The 26,951-nt window shown below is 39.1% G+C and overlaps 1 protein-coding gene across 1 annotated transcript in view; it reads right to left on the bottom strand.

The window, feature by feature from the left end:
- Positions 1 to 26,951, bottom strand: part of LOC130918675 (voltage-dependent R-type calcium channel subunit alpha-1E) — a 312,447-nt gene that overhangs the window by 114,008 nt on the left and 171,488 nt on the right. The window contains exons 9-19 of the mRNA XM_057840588.1: positions 26,602 to 26,705; positions 26,311 to 26,426; positions 26,136 to 26,189; positions 15,533 to 15,574; positions 13,631 to 13,723; positions 13,336 to 13,545; positions 2,131 to 2,243; positions 1,937 to 2,049; positions 1,727 to 1,858; positions 1,026 to 1,095; positions 818 to 935 (exon numbers count right to left, since the gene is read on the bottom strand). Of these exons, the coding sequence (XP_057696571.1) occupies positions 818 to 935; positions 1,026 to 1,095; positions 1,727 to 1,858; positions 1,937 to 2,049; positions 2,131 to 2,243; positions 13,336 to 13,545; positions 13,631 to 13,723; positions 15,533 to 15,574; positions 26,136 to 26,189; positions 26,311 to 26,426; positions 26,602 to 26,705 (1,165 nt within the window). The remainder of the gene's footprint in view (positions 1 to 817; positions 936 to 1,025; positions 1,096 to 1,726; positions 1,859 to 1,936; positions 2,050 to 2,130; positions 2,244 to 13,335; positions 13,546 to 13,630; positions 13,724 to 15,532; positions 15,575 to 26,135; positions 26,190 to 26,310; positions 26,427 to 26,601; positions 26,706 to 26,951) is intronic.

Raw genomic sequence — 26,951 nt, 5'->3', positions numbered from 1 at the left:
TTCCGGCCCACTTTCACCCCTGATTTTACCTAATAAAAAGCGTGCACGGGCAGAGGAGAGTTGGAGATCATCCCCGTGCCACGTTAAAAAATGGAACTCGAGTGACTGGATTTGAATGTGAGCTTTTTGTCCTTGCAACTGTCCTTAGAATAGAATATAGGTTGTGTTTTATTTCCTGACAGTGTGAAAAAAGAAAAACTTAAATCATCTTGCATTCAAATGTAAAGGTCCATTTCCCGTGCTATTGCTAACACAAACATGACTCTTTCCCTCCGCAACATGGGAAAGTTCCCCTCTCCGTAACAGTTTACATAGTTTCAGTTGTCACCTTACTACTCCAAATGTTGAAACTAGCATTTACAAATACGTTATAATGCAATTACATAATCAAACAAGTACTTAGATACGCAGTTTTATCCATTTTCCCCATAAATGTTGCAATCACCACTGTTAATTCCATAGAAAAAACATTACAGCCCTGCCTGAGCTTGGAACTATTCAAGCCTACCTTGTAACCACCTGCAGCGAGTGTCACAACTCTCTCCATGGCTGTGACAAATAGCAGGCAGACAACAGGTGTAAGTAACAATAACTCAAAAAGACAAGACATTAAAAAGAAAACCAAAAACCCAGATCCTAAAAAAATCTGGAAAATTTATGACAACATCAATGACGCAGCAGCCTGTTCAGACGAAATTCCATTATTTTCTGATGTTAGAGTGAATCATGTGTTTGTTTGCCAAGCATATACTCAATAAATGTAAGCACAACTATCCTTGTGCTTCAATAATCAAAACCCGAGCTAAAAGAAGGATACAGTTCCCAAACAAGGTGAGGACGATGAAATATATTGAGGACCACATGCCAGATTTGACTCCCTTCTGAGAGCGAATACCATCATACATCACCTCATTCCAGTCTTCGCCAGTCAGGATCTGAACATAATAAGAAACAAACACACAGAAAAACCAGAACAATTTATTGACAAATGTTTCACAGCATTGGATCTGAATAATTTAGCAGACCTGAAAGACAGTCATGATGGCTGCAGGGAAGGTATCAAAGTTTGTGGGGGTGTAGTCCTCAAAGATGAACCTGTGTGGGAACCGGAAATTTAGAATACCATATTGGCCCGAATATATGACGGCCCTGACTATAAGACGACCCCCTCTTTTTCAAGACTCAAGTTAGAAAAAAAACTTTTCGAACACCAAATTTTCATACAAAAAATACTGTAATTACAGCACATCTGAAACAAATGATTATAACAATATATTTGAGAGAAAAAGCATGTTATTTTGCCTCATTCAATATGTAAACTAAAGTGCAATTACATATGTAAATGAATGACTTCTGGTTTTTGAAATGTAAATAAACCAATCTATTGTGATAAAACAACAAAATTGCTATAACTGCATTAACCATCAAAATGAAGTCTAACTGTAGTCCTGAAACAAATCTGAATAAGGAAGAACATTGCAATAAAATAATGCAAACTGGTTAAACTTGAGAGTAGCTGAGATCTGTCATGACAGAACATCGCTTCAATGACATCTGGCGCCATCTAGCGTCATGAATGAGTACAATGTCTAGACCGCGAATATAAGACGACCCCCACTTTTTCAGTCTAATTTCAATACAAAAAAACCCCACCATCTTATATTCGGGTCAATACAGTACTGAAAACAATACAATTTCAGTAATGCGTTTGTGATGAACTTGTTACCTGCCACCGAAAAGTTGCATGCCCAGAAGAGCAAAGACGACAATGAAGAGAAAAAGGAGGAAGATGAGGGAAATGATGGACTTCATGGAATTCATCAGTGACACGACCAGGTTCCTCAGAGACGCCCAGTACCTTCATAGAAAATCAAATACTTCAATAAAGTAGGAACTGAAGAGGTTTTCAGTAAAAACCAAGGGAAGAAACACTTACTTTGTGATTTTGAAGATTCGTAGCAAACGAAGAGCACGCAGGACGCTGATGCCAAAGGAAGTTCCTGGCCTGAACACCCCCCAGAGCACTTCAAAAATGCTGCCAACAATCACCTATGGGCGTACAAGGGCAAGACATGAAGCATTGTCAAAGAATAAGAGAGAAGGTGTAATGGAAGGAAACTGAGTACTGACGCTGAAGTCGAAGCAGTTGAAAGAGGAATGGAAGTAGAGGCGAGGGCCCAAGCTGTACATCTTCAGGAACATCTCAGTCAGGAAAAGAGCGAGAAACAAGAACTCTGCATAGTCTAGGAGAGAAACAGACACACTTGAAATAACACTATGACATTTTGCAGTGACTTTAAAGTAGTATTGCACCGATTAAAGTGCCTATGACAGCAAAAAACATGTATATTTCATATTTATGCGGTATGTTATGCTCCTGAATGAAATGGAGCACTTGGATGTGTGTGGAAGGGATCGTTTTATTTATTCATTTTTCTAATCCCGCGCCATGAAAATGAGTGACTTCCGGCTCCAGTCTCGGGTTGAGGACGAATGCGAATGTGACGTTACCCGGGTGAGCATCTCACAATACAGCATTGCTTTATAGCATGCAGTTGGACTGCAGATTCAGCTGATTTTGCGGATTAATTTTTAAAACATTTTTGCACTATGCCAGCCAAATGTGCTGCAGGGTTTTGTTGCTGCACCAGGGAGAGGAGTGTGAGCCTTTTAGGGTTTCCAAAAGTTCCCGTTCACCTCGAGATTGGCCAAAGCAAGTCTGACAACTGTGGGATCATTGGAGCCCTCGGTCCATTTTGCGTGCCCGCCGGGAGAGCACTATACTTGGCTTATGCTCGTGCGGTTCTCTATATCGTCCAGACTTCCAGCCCCTTCTGCCCTCTTCGTGTGCCCGGCATTAGACCACTATCGTCGGGGTTGGGCTCGGGCAGCTACGCGCTCCTCTGACATCGGCCGGTTTGTCCAGCAGTCATTCTCCAGCTGCTTCCCCGGCAAACGAGCTCTCCTGCCCGCAGCAGGGGAACAACGAGCTGTAACTTGCTCGCTGCCGGCGGGGCTGCCGATCCGTAAAGATAAATGACAACCCAGCCGCTGTGTGACATGTTCTGGGGTTGTTTTGTATGATTTTTAGCTTCGAAAGGCGAGAATAAGACTGATAAATGACGTCATCCACCAGCTGGGGACGCTAGAGTGCTAAAATGACAGGCATGGGCTAAACGGCAGATTAAAAGACTAATTTCTTGTCATCTGCGCTTTGCCAAATTGTTGTATATAATCGAATCGTCTCAAAATATGATTCTAATTTGCATTATAATGCTATTTAAGATTTTTTTTATGCTGTCGCAGGCACTTTAAAGCAGGCATCGGTATCGGATAGTGTGAAGAAAGAACGTGCCGATGCTGAGCAATATGTACTCTTAAAGATTTAGGCTAGGTTTATACCGCAGGTCTTAATGCACAAATCCGATTTTTCGTGTTTTTCCGCCTTGAGTGAGGCATTAACTTGACGGTCTGAATGTGACAAGTCAGATAGAACTGGACCATTTCAAATCCGATCTGGGTCACTTTCGTACGTGATTTAAATCTGATCTGGGCCACATTTTTCCAGCATGTGGCGGCGGTCTGAACTTCAGCTTGAACTTGAGTAAAATTTTTGGCTACTCTACCCACCTCTGGGAATCACGTACTTTGCCAAAAAAAAAAAAAAAAAAAAAGAAGCTGACCTATGTACAACAAAAGAACAATTGGCTAACTTACATAGCAAAAGTCCGCAAGCTTAAATGCTATAAAATGCTAACGCTTTTCTACAATGCTCTTAACAAATGGTTCAGACACATATTCCCACAAAAAAACGTCTAAATATTCCTATAACTAAATTATGAATCATTAAAAAACATTAGCTCAAACACAAACTTAGCTCACGTTCGTCTTAACAGGGAGCAGTTGGATTCAGCCATGTGAAATGAGGCAGACAAGAGTGCAGTATATCCACCCTAATCAATAAAACTAAATGCAAACACTTTCAAAACAAACCATTACAACGCCACTTTAATTAAACGAATACTCGAAGCAATAAAATTGAATTCGAATATTTTCTTGTAATAAAATACTTGAGTTAATCGAATAATCATTGCAGCACTAAGTACAAGTATCAGGCAATTGAAAAAAAAATTAAAACAACATTTTGGGCTTTGATAGTACAGTATTTTAAGTTATAGAGTTCATTCATTGATTTATAGTCACCCATACCAGGTAGGCACAAAGGTTGTTAAGTAGTGTCTGACCAAGTCATAATAGCGATTATTTTACATTCAAGTGAGGATGCAGTAATATACTTGTAGTACTAAAAGGGTTGTAGGTGAGAGAATTGTACTGTATATGATTTCAAAAAAGGTGTGATCGGCATCAGCCAATACCACACAGCTGCTAGCGCAGGGGTGCCAATGTCTGGTCCTCGACAGTCCCTATCCAGCTTGTTTTCCATGTCTCCCTCATTTAACACACCTGCTCAAATGATCAGCTCATCATCAAGCTCTGCAGGAGCCTGATAATGATCCTGATTATTTGAGCGGAGTAGTAGGAACTGAAAAAACTGGTATTGGTGCAACACTACTTTAAAGTGGAAGTTCAGAATTTTTGACATTAGGCTTAATCTTTGAGTTAGTGGGGGTTAAATTAGTTGGTGAAGTTGATTTCAACAAATTCCGTGCAGTTTGTAAGTTATTTATTGATTTCAGGGCTCCAGAGTGGCTAAGCTAGCACGAGTCAATGGCAGTGTTGTTAATTATGGCGTTAGAATATAACGGCGTTACTAACGGCGTTATTTTTTTCAATAGTGAGTAATCTAATTAATTACTTTTCTCATCTTGGCAACGCCGTTACCATTACTGAGGCAGGAAAGGCGTGAGTTACTATGCGTTACTACGTTGGTTGAATGACGCAAGTCTGAGAGTCTGAGAGAGACGGATTCACGGAGACGAGAGAGCAGAGCAGGAGTGGTGAGGAGGCAAGGAAGTTGTGACGCCGTTGCAAATGCAATGGTAGGTGGCTCCAATAATGCCTGACTGTAGCCGATAGCCTTCAAACTACGCCCACATGATGCTATGGTAGATATCAGATATTATAGAACTAAATGCAAATGGCAGACACGGCGGCATTAGCAACATGTATAAAGAACTAGATGCGTTAGTAAATAGCCGCCATCTTAAAGCAGTGGACCTCTCAGGAAGGCTCTGTTGTAGAGAACCTTCCTAGCGAACCTAAGTAACTTTTTTTTATATAAAATGCTCCTAAATCGGCAAAACTTAAATCTGTCTTTAAATGATGAAACAGTTTTAAAACTTACACATGTCGAAAGTAGACAGAAGGGGACTAATGCAATAACGGGAGCAATTTTAACAACTTTAATGGTTGATTCATTAAATGACTTCCACACATAGCAAAGGTTACTATCTAGTTATCGCAATATCCACAATAGCCCTGTGTCTAGTTAAGTTTAGGGTAAAGAATTGGTCTAATGCCAATTGTCCCAAAAACCCTTTAAACTTCACATTGTGTGACCTGTTTTATTTCATTTATTTATTTATTTTTTTTTTTGAGGAAAAAAAAAAAAAAAGAAAAATTATCACCAGTTACTTCGCCAAGTAACTAATTACTCTTACATTCAGGTAACTCCGTTACTAACGTAGTCACTTTTTGGGAGAAGTCATTTGTAAGTGTAATTATTTACTTTTTTAAAGTAAGATTAACAACACTGGTCAATGGTCCCTTACATGTTAATAAAAAAACAATAACAGATCTAACATAGTCAAATAAATTAAAAATGCAGATCATTGATCAAAATACCCACGCGGTCAAAACAACGTCACACCAAACTGCCGTGATTCATTTACAGTGCTGGCCAAAAGTATTGGCACCCCTGCAAATCTGTAAGATAATGCTCAATTTGTCCCAGAAAATGATTGCAATTACAAATGCTTTGGTAGTAATATCTTCATTTATTTTGCTTACAATGAAAAAAAACTCAAAAGAGAATGAGAAAAGAAAATCATTATCATTTTACACAAAACTCCAAAAATGTATTGGCACTCTCAGCCTAATACTTGGTAGCACAACCTTTACACAAAATAAACTGCGAACAACCGCTACCGGTATCCATCAATGAGTTTCTTACAATGCTCTGCTGGAATCTCTCCACAGGTGTTCTATGGGATTCAGGTCTGGACTCATTGCTGGCCACTTTAAAAGTCTCCAGTGCTTTCTCTCAAACCATTTTCTAGTGCTTTTTGAAGTGTGTTTTGGGTCATTGTCCTGCTGGAAGACCCATGATCTTTGAGGGAGACCCAGCTTTCTCACACTGGGCTCTACATTATGCTGCAAAATTTGTTGGTAGTCTTCAGACTTCATAATGCCATGCACACGGTCAAACAGTCCTGTGCCAGAGGTAGCAAAGCAACCCCAAAACATCAGGGAACCTTCACCATGTTTGACTTTGCGGACCGTGTTCTTTCTTTGAAGGCCTCATTTTTTCCCCAAAAAGCTCTTTTTTGTCTCATCTGACCAGAGAACATTCTTCCAAAATGTTTTTGGCTTTCTCAGGTAAGTTTTGGCAAACTCCAGCCTGGCTTTTTTATGTCTCTCGGTTAGAAGTGGGGTCTTCCTGGGTATCCTAGCAAAGAGTCCCTTTTCATTCAGGCGGTTAGCCACAGTGCCATGGGTTTTAGACTTATTTATGACACTGGAACATTCAGGTCTTTGGAGATGGCCTTGAGATTGCCCATACTTCCTCACAATTTTGGTTCTCAAGTCCTCAGACAGTTGGTCTTCTTTCTTTTCTCCATGCTCAATATGGTACACACAAGGCCACAGGTTGAGTCAACATTAATCCATTTTAACTGACTGCAAGTGTGATTTAGATATTGCCATCACCTGTTATGTGCCACAGGTAAGTAACAGGTGCTGTTAATTACACAAATTAGAGAAGTGTCACATGATTTTTCAAAGGGTGCCAATACTTTTGTCCCGCCCATTTTTGGAGTTTTGTGTAAAATGATAATGATTTTTTTTCCCATTCTCGTTTGTGTTTTTCATTGCAAGCAAAATAAATGAAGATATTACTACTGAAGCATTTGTAATTGCAATCATTTTCTTGGAGAAATTGAGCATTATCTGATAGAATTGCAGGGTTGCCAATACTTTTGTCAGCACTGTCCACAATACTGGACTGTCTCAGAAAATTAGAATACACAATATTCTAATTTTCTGAGACAGTCCTGTATATTGTTCTATGTAAAGGACGTCAGCCAAGGTCGGCCCCCCACATTTTTACCACGCCAAATCTGGTCCCCTTTGCAAAAAGTTTGGACACCCCTGCTTTAAATGGTGGATAAATGTACAGGACTGTCTCAGAAAATTAGAATATTGTGTATTCTAATTTTCTGAGACAGTCCAGTAGAGAAGAGTGCTTCAGCCACTCGTGCTCATGCTGCATTCGAAAAAGGTGAGAAGTCAGACTTATCCCACTCGGATGGTACCATTTGCGACCTCAAAGCGTTCCAAGCGTTTTTTATTTTGGCCATCAAAGGACGTTTTGACCTCCAGCAAACATGGCTTCTCGTGAGCTATCAAATAGTGGAGGAAAAACGGCTGAGGTAAATAGACCTCACTGTAAACTGCTTTTAGTTTTACTATTGATGGTCTGCTTTTCGACGGGCAGCGCATTTTGTCGATTGACGTCTGATTGAAGCAACTAGTGAAGTCGGGGTATTTTTTTTCCCCCTGACTTTCCGACTAGGACACCCCAGTTGGAGTGGTGTTCCAATGATATGGTTGGAAAACTCCGCTTTTCCCACCTTCCTCTAATGTAGCATCATTCTACAGAATCTTGACTGAAGAACGGCAACATAGTGCAATGTGCATTTAGAGGTTGTGGAAACAGACAGAAGAAATAGGCAAATGAGAGTTTCCACAAATTCCTTATGAAGAACAAGGAACAATACAAACTGTGGATACTTGCTACTGGCTCCGATATAAACACACCGGTGGAAAAAATATCACTACGCTCTGCAGCCTGTTACCGACAAAGCTACTAGATAACAAATCTTACTGTTCATACTGCTGTTGTTGACATGCAATTGTAAGTTTTAAAACTTCATCCTTAAAATCTAGCCGACACTATTGATTTCATGGGTCATCGGTAATTTTCAAGCGTGCATATGTTTTTTAATTGCATGCTAGAATGGGCTCATTAACTCGCGCTAGCTTAGCCTCTCCAGAGCCCTGAAACTAATAAATAACTAACTAACTGCATGGAATTTGTTGAAATCAACTCCATAGACTAATTAAACCCCCGCTAACTTGAAGATTAAGCCTTATGTCAAAAATTCTGAATTTTAAGATAGGTGTTTTTGGTATATAACTGTTTCTCGTATAAATCGTAAAGCTGGGTTTGAGTTTGCTTTTGCCAGTAGATCCTTCATAAACATTCCTTATTGTTTATTGTCATCATCATCATCGGTATCATTGACAGTTACAAGATACCATTGTGATAAGATTAACTCAAAGAAACCCGAAGAAAAGACAAGGGCTGACGGGAGAAGCCTTGGCTTATTAGATCCCGTCCCCGTTAAACCAAAGGACGCAAATCTTTGCATGATAGAGTAGGCATTTCACATTGTGATACAAGTAAAGTTGCACCGATACCGATACCAGTATAGGCAGGGGGCGCCGATCCGGCCCGAACTGGTGGTATCGGTATTGACGAGTACCAACATTTAGGGCACCGATACCATCTACTGGCATCACTTGAACGCAAATGTACTGTCCTCCCCACGTGAGCTAACTTCCCAAATCCCGATGCATGACATCTGTATGTCTTGTCTCGAAATTACCAAACGAAATTAACTCCTTCGTCTTCAATTTTAAGGATGTAAATTACAACGCATATCCGCGATGTTACGCTGCTCATCTAACATGGCATTCACAAACGATTAGCATGCGTAAACTAACGCCTGCTATTATAGCGCCGATGGGATCAGAAAGCTTAAAACCGTGGGAGACTAAGCAAACTCATGGTTTCATGATGAACAATGAGTGGCAAATTAAGAGCACGGTACTTCAAACTTGTCCTGTTTATGAAAGTCGATTGTCATATGTGTTGTGCAGTAATGAGCAGAAGTGACTTCTGTGGCCAGAAAACACTCAAGCCGCGCAGCGCGCACACTAGATATGATCAAATAGCAACCTAGATGTCCATTGTTATATCCCATGCTAACTGTTGCGCGCACATGCTAGATATCATCAAATAGCAACCTTGATGTGCTACATTAGATCCCATGCCATTAGCTGCGTGAGCCCAGAGCGACGCGTAGTCCATTGATGAAATAGAAACCGCCATGACTGAATGGAAGTTAAGCAGGCCAAATCAATCCATACCAGTGACTATAGATAATGCTGCAAATACTGTTAATTAGTACATGTTACAGATGGACTCGGACCACAAATAGGATGTTTTGATTAAATGGTAAATTTAATTTTTTAAAAAATTTAAATTTCAACAGTGTGCCCCACTTTACAAACAGTAAAGATTGTTCTCAGCACTTATATACAAAATTTCTTCAGATCAGTAAGAAGTAAGCACATAAATATTATGCACTAAAATGCCTGTTTATATGATGTTATTTTTACTTGTTAGCAAATAAAAATAATAATAATAATAACAGTTGTATTTTCTGTTTTAGAGCATTAAATGTATTGAATTGTATCAAAAATCGTACTGAACCATGACTTAACTGTATCGTTGCATCCCTTATATGTACACACACACATATATATATATGTATATATACAGGATGACCCCAAAAAAAGTTTACACTGCCATAATACAACTTAAATGCCATGTTTATTCAGCTTAGAATTAGAATTTAATCACAAATTATACATTATTGTAAAGAACATGTACAGTACACTCTATTTTTCAATGTGTCCTCCCTTAAGTGTCACAACAGCCTCCAGGCGCCTGCGGAACGCTTGACAGGTCTTCTCTTTGTAGGATGCTGTCATCTTTTCCCAAGATCCAACAATGGACCTCTCCAAGGCTGCCACAGAAGTTTGTGGCTTCTTACAGGCACTGTCCTCCACAGTTGCCCATATGCTATAATCCAGGGGATTGAGATCTGGACTCTGGGTGGCCACATATCACCTTGTCAATCAACTTTTTGGTCCCCACAGATCGGGCACTTCCAGACCCAGGTTTTCGTGAGGCTGTTCCAGTATCTTTCAGCTTCTTTTTAACTTTGTAGACAGCACATCTGGATATTCTCAGATTTGCTGCAATCTCAGTAGGTGTCAGACCGGCACGCAGCAATTCAGGTACAGCTGAAGTTTTCTTCATTTTCAGCAGAAGCACAGGAATTGTAGAGACGAGAGATTACCAGCTGCATTGAGTGACCTTGATGAATCACTTAAGCATGACAACCTATTTAGATATGTTTCAATGGCTTTTAAACAAGCAGTCAACTGAGTGTAAACTTTTTTTAGGTCACTCTGTATATATATATATATATGTATGTAAATATATGTTTGTTTTTGTTGGGTTTTTTTTGCTAACAGAGTGGTATTGGAATGGTATCGGTATCGGCCGATACTGCACAGCCAGGTATCTGTATCGGTATCGGGCCCAAAAAATGGTATCGGTGCAACACTAGATACAAGTACAGTTGGTTATTTTTTTACACATGAATTATCTTCCCAACAGTCATTGATTAAAATCCAGATGTGAAAGTGTTGGCCGGACATGGGCGTTGGCTCGATGTAGGTCGCATTGTTGAGAAAATCTTGTCCAAAGTACTTAGTGACCAGTTAAGCAGTTCCATGACACAAAAATTGTTACAGATTTAATCAAAACTCAACAGCATTCGCGTATGTCAGCAGATGGAATAATGTTCTGTCTTTGCGACAAAGCTGATTGTTAAGGCATGTTATGACTACCTTATCTTTAGTCTCTGAAATTCCTCCACTTTTTGTTATGGGAACACAATGTGGTGTCTGTGTGTCTGGCAGAACGCCCTAATTTGACCCTTGTGCAGTTGTTTTTTCCATGCTGGAGGTCAGTCTCGATAGCAATTTAGAACAAGCTCCTTATAAGTTCTTTTAACCCTTTAACACCGAACGTGTCGCATGCGACACGTTTACGCATATCATCTTTGAAGCCTCGTAACGCTGTAATTACGTCACCCACGTGCCTCTGGTTGCTCTCGTTTGAAAGTACGGAAGTTGATGTCCACACCAGTTTTTATTTGAAGTCAATCGACCAAGTAAAACGGGAGATAATGTCATTTGAGTTTTATAGTTTTACTGCACTCATAAATAGGCATTAAAACGCTGCATGGACCATGTGTCTATCTCCATATTTCCATCATTTCTTGTCCTTTTTTCAAAACCGAAAGCAGCACAAAAGACTACATATCCCAATAGCCGTTGTGATGTCAAGAAGGAAGAACCTAGTGTGAACATTTTGAATAAATTGACGAGCAAGGCGCCAACTAAGGGAAAGGAGACACGCAAAGCAAGCAACGGCCGGTTGGATTCAGCGAGCGACTTTGAAACGTGCAGAATGAATCGAAAACTAAATTTAGCGCAAGCTAATGCATTATTTCATTAACTCAAGGAATAGGATGAGCTGTATTTGTCATTGTTTTCCTCGGATCTGTCGGCGTCTCGGCGAGTAGAAGTGCCAGCAGCGCGCAAATGGCGGATGAGTAGGCTGTGTGACGTTGTATGTGACGCAGTTTAGTGACATGTTCAAAAACAAACTTTATTGAGTGCGCAAAAAAAAAAAAAAAAAAAAACTTTATTGGGTCGCATGCCTAAAAAAATTGAATTGAACTGAACAACTTGTCAATATTTTTGAAAACACTTTTTTGTCAATGTTTATTATTTTCTCTTCACTATGAATCTTTTCAATTTTTATATAGATGTGTGTTCGAGAAGCTTGATTGCATGTACATATATACCTTTGATAAGGTGATGGGTACAATACCTAACTTCACAAAGAGATATCCTCCAAACCCTTTTTGTGTTGGATAATATATATAATTTTTTCTCACTATTTTGCACTGTATATAACATGTTTTGACCATAGTATGTGTGAAGGCCAAAAACGCCTATTTGTATAGCTGCTGTTTGTGTTGAATTGTCAAACATAAAACTATTCAATCTTATTTTTTTCTATTGAATGTTCATCCTAGCAAGTTAAATAAATATTATCAAGCTTCAAAACGGTTGGTCGAGCATGTTTGGTTGTCAGTGGGACTTCAACATTACAAATTTTGAAAAAAGATTTTGGGATTTTTTTGTCTTTTTGGGTCCAAAATGTGGATTAAAGTTGGTCAGTGAAGAAAACAACAGTTTGGACATGAAGTTCAAGGTATCCTGAAAAAAGGGACCCAACTTGGCCTTTGTGAACAGTTTTTTCTTCGAAATATAAAGGCAACATCAAAGGCATGCAAATTCGGCCAAAATAGGCTTAGGTGTTAAAGGGTTAAAGGCGGCTAGGGTCCCCGTGTTGGTCAATGCGGGGTCTAGAGCATTCCAGAGGCGGGCCCCAATGTTACGAATCGAAAATGATTTTAAAGTGGTTCTCACATGGCCATAGTTAAACACATTGCTCCCTCTCTAATCATAATTCGAGTCCCTCGCTTGGAAGCAAATTTGTAAGTTGTGCGGAAGACAATTTGAATGGGCCTTGTACATCATCTGGACAGTTTTGAAGTGTATCAAATCATAAAATTTTAAAAACTTAGATTTGATGTAAAGCTCATTAGTGTGTGCTCTATATGGTGCTTTGCGTATAATCCGAATCACTTTCTTTTGAAGGATCATCAGAGGATGCAGGTGGGCTTTGTATGTGTTTCCCCAAATTTCGGCACAATAGTTGAGGTACGGCAAGATCAATCCACTGTAGAGTGTTTGGAGACCCCTCTCATCTAGCACATTTTGGGCTCTAAAGAGAATAGAAATTATTCTGGCTAGTTTATTTTTCAGATGGCTTACATGTGCACTCTATGTTAATAAATCATCAATTACAACTCCTAAGACTTTGTGTTCTCTAACTCGTTGTTTGTGACATGGTTTATTAGTAAGTTTAAGTGCTCCTTGAGACCTTTTCTGCCGAATAGCATATATTTTGTTTTTTCAAGATTTAGAGATAATTTATTATTGAGAAGACAGTTAAATATGAATTTATATGAGTTTTGTCAGGAGTAGATGCCACAACCCAGCCACTTCAAATGGATTGGATGTCTACCACCATCAATGGCAGCCAATGAGTTAAGAGGTAGATGATTAATGACATTGCTGATACAGTGTGTGACTCACACAGAAAGTTGGACAACCAGAGCGGCTGGTTGTGGTGAACAATGGCCACACACAGCGTGTTGAGAGCCACCAGGCCCAGCACTGTCCAGTAGAAGGTGTGCGTCTTCACCACGCGGCGAATAGAGATGCGCAGGAGGCGTTCCTTGCGGCGGAAATATGAAGCGGGACCTCGTCTGACGCTTCGAAAGCTCTCTCTGGCCCCGGGAATGCCTTGAGGGTGGCGAGAAGTAGAAAGATGTGAGGGGTGTCTTGCTGCTCAGCTCCAGATGACAAAATTAACCAGACGTCCACTCACCCACAGATGAAATGTCGCCATATTGCTCCTCCCCTGGGCCGCGATGTGGCGAGTCCATGCCTCTCTTCTTTATCGTCGTGGCTCGCTTTAACACTTGACATTGAGCAGCAGCAAAACAATGGATTACTGAAACACTTTAGAAGATTTGTGTCTTTCTAAGATGGTGATACATTTGGACTCTTGTTTTTCAAATTCAGTTAGTTTTTAGAGAGAGTTTGTTGGTTTGTGTTATACATATAGACATATCAATATTAAATATGTTTCATTTTAGTTAAGGTCTCATTACAGCTGACATTTTAATGCGTTAATTAGGTTATTAACATTTTGCTAAGATTAATTATAGCACACTTGAGTGGCATCAATTTGAATTTTATTCGAAGATGAGCATTTTAACCACTACATAGTACAGCAAAAAAATGTTTGGCCTCCGTTATTGCCATCAAAGGGTACATAACAAAGTATTGAGATGAACTTTTGGTATTGAACAAATACTTATTTTCCTCCATGATTTGCAAATAAATTCTTTAAAAATCAAACAATGTGATTTTCTGTTGTTTTTTTTTTTCATTCTGTCTCTCATGGTTGAGGTTTACCCACGTTGACAATTTCAGGCCTCTCTAATATTTTCAAGTGGGAGAACTTGCACAATTAGTGGTTGACTAAATACTTATTTGCCCCACTGTAGTTAGTTCTATAGTTTTATGTAGTTATACTTTTGACTATATCCTGTTTGATGCTGCTGCAATACCTGGATTTCCCCTACGAGGCATCAATAAAAGATTATTTTATGTTATCTTAAAGAATTATGTTGAAATGAACAACAATTTATTTCAAAAGCAACATGCATATGGAGGATAATTTCAGTTGAGAATGGATCATATGAAATTCCGAGCATTTTTAAGCCAAGGTTTATGGCAACACCCTCTCCTGCATGCAAAACAAGGTTACCACTTACATGAAGCTGTCATTCTAGTTTAATCTGAAACGGAAAGTTTTTAAACTCATTTGCATGGCGGTTGATCAAGACCACAACAACAATCCTTTAATGTTCACTTAATGATCCAAACAGCCGAACGCCATTTGATGATCTCCCAAATTGCAAACCATGCTCTGAGGCGGCTTGGCAGGCCATGCAAATCTGTGTATTATTCTTTCTTTCCATTTACAAATGACGATTGAATAGTTCAGCATGAATACTGACTCATTTGTTTGTTATTCTTAAATCTAGGACAAAAAAAAAATGATTGCCTGTATTATTTTTTTCATATTTGTTTGCTCACTCCTGTTTTTTAATTTGAATAGTCAGACATTTTTTCATTTTTGTGTGCATTAGATTTAAAAACAAAACTTTAAGCCTCTTTTTTGTTTTTTCAATTGTCTGTTGTAAATGGAAAAAAATGAACGATTCGCCGATTCATGCACTGGTTTAAAAATGCGCCCTCATTCACTTTCACGGAGAGTCGACGTGCATGCCGGAGTGAGTGTGACGGGTGTGATTTGACCTTTCAGTGCTGGATGTGTTTATCATTATTCCTATTTCATCCTGTCCTGATGCGCCCTGCCCATCTATTTCTGAATGCACAGCTCAATATTTGCTTAGGGACTTTTTTAATAGGCCACTAATCAAACACACACACAGTGTTTGCTGAAGGTGTGAAACACACACTCGCCGTGCACAAAATCTTCCACTCCACTTATTTTTTTTTCCCCAGACTGGTTGTCAAGGCAACAGCTGAGCACCACCTATGTTTTCAATCAACGCTATCATAGTGATTGCTTCATTGCCATCAAACAGCTGGTGACACTATGTAACACGACAAAAGTTCATCCCGCGGGTGTGCGAGCATGTTCCAAATGGCGAAGTTGAATAGGTAGCGAGCACATGCGAGGAGGGGTTCTCACCATAGGCGCCGCCTGTGCTCCACTCAGGGAGCCTCCTGAGAGCTGCCAATCAATCAACATTTAATAAAAGTCCTGCTGCTTCAGTGAGGAGGAAAGGTCACAGTCAAGAGAGGAGGCCCTCGGCTTCCCATTGGCTAATGTGCCACAATTAAGACAAACTTTGCACCAAGGGTGGGCTTGTTTCGACGTATACTTGCCACAAACAATGAAGACTCAGCAGCAGAGTCAAAATGAGATATGATGCGTTCAAGATGCAATGTGTATTTTAGCTTTTTTTTTTTTTTTTTTAACTGGGAGGATTGGCCGGGATCCATTCACTGCCAGCCTACTCAGTTCAAATGGATTGGATGTCTATTGCAGTCTATGGAAGTTGATGAGTTAATATTTAAATAGACTTTTCCCCCCCCAAAAATTTCATTTCATTTAAAAAAATTTCACTTGAAAGCAGCGTTGTTTTTTTCAGTCGTGAGTAATCTAATTAATTACTTTTCTCATCTTACTGAGGTGGGAAAGGCGTGCGTTACTATGCGTTACGATGTTGGTTAACTGACGCGAGAAAAGTCTGAAAAAGACGACTCACGGAGACAAGAGAGCAGAGCAGGAGTGGGGAAAGGGCAAGGGAGTGTGACGCCGTTGCAAACGCGATGCTACTATGCTAGGTGGCTCCAATAGTACAGTGGGGCAAATAAGTATTTAGTCAACCAACAATTGTGCAAGTTCTCCTACTTGAAAATATTAGAGAGGCCTGTAATTGTCAACATGGGTAAACCTCAACCATGAGAGACGGAATGTGGAAAAAAAACGGAAAATCACATTGTTTGATTTTTAAAGATTTCCAAATTAGAGTGGAAAATAAGTATTTGGTCACCTTCAAACAAGCAAGATTTCTGACTGTCAAAGAGGTCTAACTTCTTCTAACGAGGTCTAACAAGGCTCCACTCGTTACCTGTATTAATGGCACCTGTTTTAACTCATTATCGGTACAAAAGACACCTGTCCACAACCTCAGTTAGTCACACTCCAAACTCCACTATGGCCAAGACTTAAGAGTTGTCGAAGGACACCAGAGACAAAACTGTAGACCTGCACCAGGCTGGGAAGACTGAATCTGCAATAGGTAAAACACTTGGTGTAAAGAAATCAGCTGTGGGAACAATTATTAGAAAATGGAAGACATACAAGACCACTGATAATCTCCCCCTTCATCTGGGGCTCCATGCAAGATCTCACCCCGTGGCGTCAAAATGATAACAAGAACGGTGAGCAAAAATCCCAGAACCACACAGGGGGACCTAGTGAATGACCTACAGAGAGCTGGGACCACAGTAACAAAGGCTACTATCAGTAGCACAATGCGCCGCCATGGATTCAAATCCTACACTGCCAGACGTGTCCCACTGCTGAAGAAAGTACACGTCCAGGCCCGTCTGCGGTTCGCTAGAGAGCATTTGGATGATCCAGAAGAGGACTAGGAGAATATGTTATGGTCAGATGAAACCAAAATAGAACTTCTTGGTAGAAGGTTCACACAAAAGGTTCACACAGCCAGGGCAACAAAGGAGTGGCTTCGTAAGAAGCATTTCAAGGTCCTGGAGTGGCCTAGCCAGTCTCCAGATCTCAACCCCATAGAAAATCTGTGGCGGGAGTTGAAAGTCCGTGTTGCCCAACGACAGCCCCAAAACATCACGACAGCCCCAAAACATCACTGCTCTAGAGGAGATCTGTATGGAGGAATGGGCCAAAATACCAGCAACAGTGTGAAAAGCTTGTGAAGAGTTACAGAAAACGTTTGGCCTCCGTTACTGCCAACAAAGGGTACATAACAAAGTATTGAGATGAACTTTTGGTATTGACCAAATACTCATTTTCCACCATGATTTGCAAATAAATACTTTAAAAATCATACAATGTGATTTTCTGTTTTTTCCCCCCCACATTCTATCTCTCATGGTTGAGACAATTACAGGCCTCTCTAATATTTTCAAGTGGGAGAACTTTCACAATTAGTGGTTGACTAAATACTTATTTGCCCCACTGTACCTGACTGTAGCCGATAGCCGACAAACTACACCCACATGATGCTTCGGTAGATATCACATATATACAGAACTAGATGCAAATGACAGACACGGCGGCATTAGCAACATGTATAATAAAGAACTAGATGCGTTAGTAAACAGCCGCCATCTTAAAGCAGAATACTTCTTAGGAAGGCTCTGTTGTAGACAACCTTCCAAGCAACTTCCTAAGTAACTTTTTATCTAAAATGCTCCTAAATCGGCAAAACTTAAATTAAATCTATCTTTAAATGATGAAACCGTTGTAAAACTTACACACGTCAAAAATAGACAGAAAGGAACTAATGCAATAACGGGAGCAATTTTAACATTTTTAATGGTTGATTCACAACATTAAATGACTTCCACACATACAGTAGCAAAGGGCACTATCTAGGTATCGCAATATCCGCAATACCCCTGTGTCTAGTTAAGTTTAGGGTAAAGAATTGGGCTAGGGCCAATTGTCCCAAAAACCCTTTAAACTTCACATTGTGTGACCTGTTTTTTTTTTTTTTAAATTATCACCAGTTACTTTGCCAAGTAACTAATTACTCTTACATTCAGGTAACTGAGTTACTAACGCAATTACTTTTTGGGAGAAGTAATTTGTAACTGTAATTAATTACTTTTTTTTTTAAGTAAGATTAACAACACTGCTTGAAAGGAACCTCGGACTTAAAGACTTGTAGGGTCTAATAAGCCACAATTGTTACTAAAATATGTTATTAGAAAAACATAAAATGTTGCCATTGATTTAAAAATCTATAATTTTAGTACATGTTTTGACCTACGGAGGGCGCCATGTTTATATACCTGCAATGGACGCTCGGGGTAATGACGTATATTGCCACCGTCAATCGAATACTACCGGGTTGCTGCAGTTCCTTCTACGCGGCGAGACGTCCAACACATGCGCTAATCGGTTAAAAGCGGCGAGTACTTACTAATTGTGTTTTTATTGAGTCTTTGATTACCTTTTCATTGCCTCAAAATACTTTTTGCATGTGTTTCCCTTTCATACTTTTAAGCATTGTGTTTTCTCGTGGTAGCTTTAAAGCAGATTGTTGATCTGTTGACCACAATAGTCACGTAGCATATTTATTATTTGATGTTACCAGGTTTAAGTATTTTCTTAAAGCATCTTCAGTATGTTCTGTATGTATGCATTTAAACAAAACAAAGCTAAAAGCGCACGGTAGTACTTTTCGCGTCAAATTCGCATCTTGTAGACTAGGGGTGTGACAAAATATGGAAATGGTGATATATCGTGATACTTTGCATTCTAAAAGGTTATCGATACGCTTATGCCAAGAATCGAGATATCGTTTTAAATCAGGTGTCAATGTTTGAGGACAAAAAATAAATAAATAAGGAACCAACAAGATGCGACCAAAATCTTCCACCATAATAGTGTCTCAGTTAACTCTATAGCTTCCATTGATTGGTCGAAACCAAAGCATTCACAGTCACTTAGTGCTGCAATGATTAATCGATTAACTCGAGTAATTCGATTAGAAAAAAGCTTTAAATCAAATTTTGCTGCGTCGACTATTCGTTTAATTAACTGTTGCATTGTAATGGTTTGTTTTTAAAGTGTTTGCATTTAGTTTTATTGATTTGGGTGGATACTAGGGTTGTTCCGATCATGTTTTTTTGCTCCCGATCCGATCCCGATTGTTTTAGTTTGAGTATCTGCCGATCCCGATATTTCCTGATCCGATTGCTTTTTTTTTTTTTGCTCCCGATTCAATTCCAATCATTCCCGATAATTTTTCCCGATCATATACATTTTGGCAATGCATTAAGAAAAAAATGAATAAAACTCAGACGAATATATACATTCAACATACAGTACATAAGTAATGTATTTGTTTATTATGACAAGAAATCCTCAAGGTGGCATTTACATTATTAACATTCTTTCTGTGAGAGGGCTCCACGGATAGAAAGACGTAATTCTTAAAGGATAAATGTGACTTTGTATATTGTGACTAAATATTACCATCTAGTGTATTTGTTGAGCTTTCAGTAAATGATACTGTAGCCATTTAACTGTTCTGCCCAAATGCATGATGGGAAGTGCAACCATGACTGTGCGTAGTGGCGCCAATTGATATATCTTCTCTGCGTTGGGAAATAACATAGGGTGTTAAGAAAAAGATCAACTACGACCTTTCTTCCCCACATTGCTTCCCACGATATTTCTAATTGTTGAGAGAGGGATTTTAAGGCTTTAGGCAATTACAAAAAGTCTCCAAAGACTGCTAAAATTCATTCTACTCATTTTACGTAGCCTTTTAGTTCTATATATAGGTAAAACGGCGCCATTATAGATTGAACGCGACATTGCGTGAGTGGGTCGTGCAGCACATGCATTAATTGCGGTAAATATTTTAAGGTGATTAATTAAGAAAAAAAAAATTACCGCCGTTAACGGGATAAATTTGATAGCCCTACTTTAAAGACAAAATTAAAGACTCTGGATGAGTGTAAGACATTTTGTCTGTAACATTACATACAATTAGAAAACGATTTAATTAAAATATATATATATATTAAAAAAAGGCATGTCCGATATTTTTTTGCCGATTCCGATACTTTGAAAATGATCGGATGACGTGATCGGACCCGATTGATCGGGATTACATCTTTAATGGATACATTATCCTCTAGTGGCAACAGTGAATATGACATGAATCATTTAACATAGCTGAATCCAGCTGGTCCCTGTTAAGGCCAACATAAGCTAAGTTTTTTTTTTTAGCAAATGTATTTTTAATACATTCATAATTTAGTATAGACCCTACTCACCAACGTCACAAAATGACATGTCACTGTATCCGGCCGCCATATTGTCCGTCATTGTTTAGCCCTATTGTCAATGGTTTCAATTAGTCGTGCAATTTATAAAGCAATTAATGGAAGCCCCGGTGTTATCTGACGCTGTAAACTCATTGGATGCGTTGCATAAAAGGCATTATGTGGAAAAGCTTCAGTTTATCCATTCGCAAGATCCATATTTGATGCCTAAATCGATGTTTTTCGATCCGCTGTCTTCGCCATCTCTGCCTGACATCTGCTACCCTGATATCTACAACTATCTTGTCCACAAAAACTCAGTCTATTCTCACGAAAGTTTGAAAAACTTTAAGAGCAGCACTCTAAGCAACATTACCCCGTGTGACCCTTGACTTCCAATTTTCTAAAATGGCGACAATCAATAAAAAAACAAGTTGACTGCGACGCGTCAAGGATAGGTGCATATTGGACTATTTCTTCAATAAAATACACAACTGTGTCTACCTCATTTGCAAAGAGACAGTCGCGGAAGATACGCAACGAGAAATTAAAGCAACTTGAAGCTAATTTAATTTCACAGCAGCAGTATTTCGCAAGAGCCCGAGGGTCGAAAGAGAACGCCACAAAGGCGAGATTGTTGAAATTATGAATTAAAAAAAAATAATAATAAAGCAAATGTGACACACAGAAGGGCTTGCTAAAATTTCTTTAAATCTGTTGTTCTACGTAAATCAGCCCAGATAGCCCCCCACATTTTTACCACACCAAATCTGGCCCCCTTTGCAAAAAGTTTGGACACCCCTGTTTAACCGATGATCCGTAGACGAGGCCAGCTTCTTTCACTTGTTACCAGCTAAATATTATTCAAAAAATAAAGATGGTGGAAGAAATAAGCATCTTGAATTTGAAACGGTATGTTGTCGGCGATTAGCCTAGCAATGATCTTAATTGTGGTTGTCAGCCCAAAACCCTCTAAATTTATATTAAATGCATCTTACCAGATATAAAATGACTACTCCATAATCTGTGGTAATCGTTTGGAGCCCAGTTTTCTCGTCGAATTGCAGCAGTCCATCTCGCTCTCCTCTCCGGGTCTCTCGGAATACGGTAGAACTTCAAGTCTCTCCGTCTATCTTCTCTGTTATTGCAACCGACCGTCACACAAGCCTTCACTATTTTGATTATTAATGTTAACCAGCAGAAAAACACGCCATAATAGGAGGAATTTACGTACATCAACAACGACGAGTTGACGGACAATATGGCACGGGGTCGTGGTTGTGACGTCATGTGAGTAGGGTCTATAGGTATATTTAGCCGTTTTTTGTGGAAATATGTGTTGGAATGATTGGTTAAAGTGCTTGTGACACGAAAAAGCATGTTTATTTCATAATACACGCGGTATTTTATGCTCCTGAATGATATGGACCGCTTGGATGTGTGTGGAAGCGATCGCTATATTTATTTAGTTTTTTGAATCCCGCGCCAGGAAAATGAGTGACTTCCGGCTTCGGTCTCGAATTGAGGAGGAGGGCGCTGTGACGTGTACGGTAGAAGACGTCCTCTTCACGCTACAGTGTACTGTTGTGTATGAGGACGAAGGATTCAGCTGATTTTGCGGATTAATACTTTTATTTTTTGCATCACGCCAGCCAAACGGCTGCAGAAAAATCATTCTATATGCGGGAGAGGCGTATGCGCCTTTTTGGAGTTTCAAAAGGTTCCCATTCACCGTGGATATTTACTGTGGGACCATTGGACTTACAAGGAAGTGAGTAAACATCTTGTTTTGTATTATGTCAAATACGAATACAGTGATTACAAAGTAAACACTATAAAATTCCTTTAAATAAAGGACTACTTACGTTTGATCATTGATAGGCATGTAAAAAGCTATCCTCACGCTCATTAGCAGTTAGCTGTTAGCACGTTAGCTACACAACAATTCCAGCCACCCTCCTCCAGGGAACGAACTGTAAATTGCTCTCCGCCGGGCGGTTTGCCGATCCGCAAAGAAACTTGACAACCGGGTCGTCATGTCAAATAATCCAGGATAGTTATGTGTGATTTTCCACTTCGAAGACTTTGAAACATCCCTCGGTTCGGGTTAGCATGTCGGCTAGCAATCCTTCTGGTCTGTTTACATTCTCCGAAGCCAGGGAAGGGAAATGACATATGTCCGATTTAGGTGTCATAAAATATCGTTCGGCAGGTGTGACAGTAAAGGTAAAGTCGACTGTTTTGACCATTATGGAGTAATTTTGCCATGTCGTCTTGAATAAATGGATTTTTATTATTTTATATTCCATTTAGCACAAGTTATTTGTCATGACCATGCCATTTATTTAGCAATTGGGGAAAGTACTTGGGTAAAAAGAATATCCTGTAAAAATATTGAAGTAAAGAGACAGAAACAATGACATTTTGCCGCTCTCTTCGTCGCGTTTTCCTCATTGTGAATAGTTCCCCCTCGACGGGCTGACTGGTCCTTCTCAAGCCATTTATATAGCTATTGGGGAAAAATACTTGCATAAAAAGAATATCCTGTAAAAATACTGGAGTAGAGAGACTGAAACAATGACATTTTGCGGCTCTCTTCGTCGCGTTTTCCTCGTTCTGAACAATTCCCCCTCAATGGGCTGACTGGTCCTTCTCAAGCCATTTATATAGCTATTGGGGAAAATACTTCGATAAAAAGAATATCCTGTAAAAATATTGGGAGTAGAGAGACTGAAACAATGACATTTTGCAGCTCTCTTCGTCTCGTTTTCCTCGTTCTGAACAATTCCCCCTCAATGGGCTGAATAGTAAAACCGATGAGCCTAGTCTACCGCTGACGTCATCCACCTGTTGGGGACGCTAAAGCACTATAATTGTAGGCGTGGCTAACCGGCAGATTAAAAGACTAATTTCTCGTCATCTGCGCTTTGCTAAATTGTTGTATATGGTCGAATCGTCTCAAAATATGATTCTAATTCACATAATAATGCCATTTAAGACTTTTTTTCTGGTGTCGTATGCTCTTTAAGGGAATTTTTAAAAAGTCGTTAGCATTTTATAGCATTTTAGTTAGCGGACTTTTTAAAAAAAAAAAATCAAAATCAACAGGAAGTGACCCATAAAATGCCCTGAAATGAACAGGAAGTGACTGAAAATCAACAGGTAATGCTCTGAAATAGCTCAAAATTACCTCGTTGCCTGGCATTGGCTGCCACTGACGGCCATAGAATTGGGAGGGGCCTGTTTGAAATAGGAGGGGTTCATTTGCTGCCACCTTCCCCGTTCAAATGGATTGGACATCTACTAAAGATAAACTTACAGCTAAATGATGAAGATAGGTTGTTTTTTTGTTTAATAGTTGTTTTGTAGAGTATCCTCAAATAATTTCCAGACCAATGTATCGATAATCGTTGTATCGCCATATCGTGAGATCATTATTGTGAGCTTTGTATCGCAAATCGTATCGTATTGTGAGGTACCAAGTGGTTCCCACCCCTATTGTAGACGTTTCGCCGGTGTAGCACACTTTGGCAGAACACCGTTTTTTTTTTCTTCCTACTCTCGTCTCATCCCGTCTTTCCATTTGGCCATGGCCATTTTTTAGGTGATCGGAATTGGGTGAAAGTATAGGGTTTTTAATAAGTAACAAAATAATCCTTTTTTCGGTATTGGATTGGGACTCTGTATCGGCAGATTCTCAAAATCAGGTGGCTCAGAGGCGGGTGCAAAAATATGCGATCGGGACATCCATAACTTAAATGTTCAGTAAATGCTGCCACTGACGGCGCTAGACGTCTAATCCATGTGACTTGGGAAGTCTGACAGTAAATGAACGAACTTTTAGTCGCTGCCACCCTCCAACTCAAATTGGACCAGACAATTGGACTTCTATCGCCATTAGTGCTGCAACGATTAATCGATCAACTCCAGTATTCGATTAGGAAAAAAAGATTCGAATTACATTTTGCTGCTTCGAGTATTCGTTTAATTAAAGTGGCGTTGCAATGGTTGGTTTTGAAAGTGTCTGCATTTAGTTTTATTGATTTGGGTGGATACACTTCTCTCTAGTCTGCCTTATTTGACATGGCTGAATCCAGCTGCTCCATGTTAAGACCAACATAAGCCAAGTTTTTGTTTGAGCTGATGTTTTTTTCTAATGGATTCGTAATTTAGATTATTGGTATATTTAGCCTTTTTTTTCGTGTGGGAATATGTGTCAACCATTTGTTATGAGCAATGTAAAAAAAAAAAAAAATTTTTTTTTAAAAAGCGTTAACATTTTATAGCATTTAAGCTAGCGGACTTTTGCTATGCAAGCCATTGTTCTTTTGTTGTACATAGATCCTTATTTATATATATTTTTTATACCGTTTAAGGCTCAGCTCAGGTATTTTAAGTTGTCATGTTCTTTATCCGATTACTTGATACTTGACGAAATAGTTCATCGATAAATTGAGTACTAAAATAATCGATAGCTGCAGCCCTAGTTTCAACAATTTACATCGAAAACAAAGACGATTGACTGAAAATGGTTCAATATTAGATTAAATGTCTTGTTTTCTCATGTATATTTTAGGGCTGTCAAAATTATTGTGTTAACGGGCGGTAATTAATTCTTTAAATTAATCTCGTTAAAATATTTGACGCATTTAACGCAGATGCCCCGCTCAAACAGATTAAAATGACAGCAAAGTGTCATGTCCACTTGTTACTTGTGTTTTTTGGTGTTTTGTCGCCCTCTGCTGGCGCTTGGGTGCAACTGATTTTATGGGTTTCAGCACCATGAGCATTGTGTAATTATTGACATCAACAATGGCGAGCTACTACTTTATTTTTTGATTGAAAATTTTACAAATTTTATTAAAACGAAAACATTAAGAGGTGTTTTAATATAAAATTTCTATAACTTGTATTAACATTTATCTTTTAAGAACTACAAGCCTTTCTATCCATGGATCGCTTTAACAGAATGTTAATAATGGTAATGCCATCTTGTTGATTTATTGTTATAATAAACAAATACAGTACTTATGTACAGTATGAATTGAATATTAAATTGTATTGAATGTATATATCTGTCTTGTGTCTTATCTTTCCATTCCAATAATAATTTACAGAAAAATGTGGCATATTTTATAGATGGTTTGAATTACGATTAATTACGAATGATTGGTTCAATCATTATTAATTTTTAAGCTGTGATTAACTCGATTAAAAATTTTAATCGTTGGACAGCCCTAGTGTAAATATGATTGCTCTCTACCTAACAAAATGTTTTATCCGATTACTCGATTAATCGATAGAATTTTCAGTCGAATACTCGATTACTAAAATATTCGATAGCTGCAGCCCTAATCACCATTTTAGGAAGGGCGACAAGCGCCCCTTTTTTTTACGGGAACGTGCATAGGTGGTGGTTATCTTGGCAACACTAGTCTTCAGGTGATGAATTTGGGGTTTTATTTTTGTTTGAAAACATACAAATTCTTCATAAATTAATACATTTTCATTTATGTTAAGATCTGGGTTAGGGGTTAAATGCACCCGTTGTTGTTGGAAGAAGAAATGCAAAGTCACATCAACTATTAAAGGACAATTCTGCAGGTTTCTCTTTTGCATGTAAAAACCCAACCTGCAACCTGCACATAAATAATTTGACACCTTTAGATTAAAAGTGTCTGCTTGATTTATTTAGCAGTGTAAGCAGATCATAAAGAAAGGAAATGTCAAAAATGCTGACTTACCATCAAGAGCGGAAGGTCCGGGATTCTTATTTTCCTCAGCAAGCATGACCTCCTCTGGAAAAACAAGAAACATAAATTAACAGCAGATACCAGTCTATGTGATGGTTTCTAATCTAGTTGCCTTGTCTCTGCTATCGTAATGATAGTCTTTTTTTTTTTTTTTTTGGTATGTCACCTGCTCTGTCGATCCAGGCTCGGTAACCGTTGAGCTCTCGCTCAATCTGCTGCTGGCGTCTCAATTTCATGAAGGCCCTGCGGTTCTCCACTCTCTCCCTCTCTTTGGCAAACTCGCTGCCGGCGTAAAGCACAAAATTACTTGTTGCTATTGCTCTCAAAGAAGTCAACTTTTCTCAAAAAGCTATTTTTAGATCTGTTTTATTTCTACTGCTGCTAATTTCCATTTTTCTGTTGTGTTTGCAGTATTTTACCAAGACACATGATAGTAACAACTGAAGAGTGGCCGTACCCTGAGAGGACTCCAAGCACCAAGTTCAGGACAAAAAAGGAGCCGATGATTATAAGCGGTATGAAGTAGAGCCAGTTCCAACTAGGACCCAAAGCATCATCAGCCTAGAGTGAAAACACAGATCAAAAAATAAAAGGTGTTTGCACGTAGTGGTTCGATACACAATGGCTAGGTTCATACCGCAGGTCTTAATGCATGAATCCAATTTTTTTTGTGTTTTTCAGACTCGAGTAAGGCATTAACTTGACGGTCTGAACGGGAAAAGTTGCATAAAAGTGGACCATTTCAAATCCGATCTAGGTCACTTTTATATGTGGTTAAAATCTGATCTAGGCCACATTTTTCCAGAA

The sequence above is a fragment of the Corythoichthys intestinalis genome, chromosome 7 (assembly GCF_030265065.1).
Source record: "Corythoichthys intestinalis isolate RoL2023-P3 chromosome 7, ASM3026506v1, whole genome shotgun sequence".
In the NCBI taxonomy this organism is placed as follows: domain Eukaryota; kingdom Metazoa; phylum Chordata; class Actinopteri; order Syngnathiformes; family Syngnathidae; genus Corythoichthys; species Corythoichthys intestinalis.
This window is presented reverse-complemented; position numbering and strand designations above follow the sequence as displayed.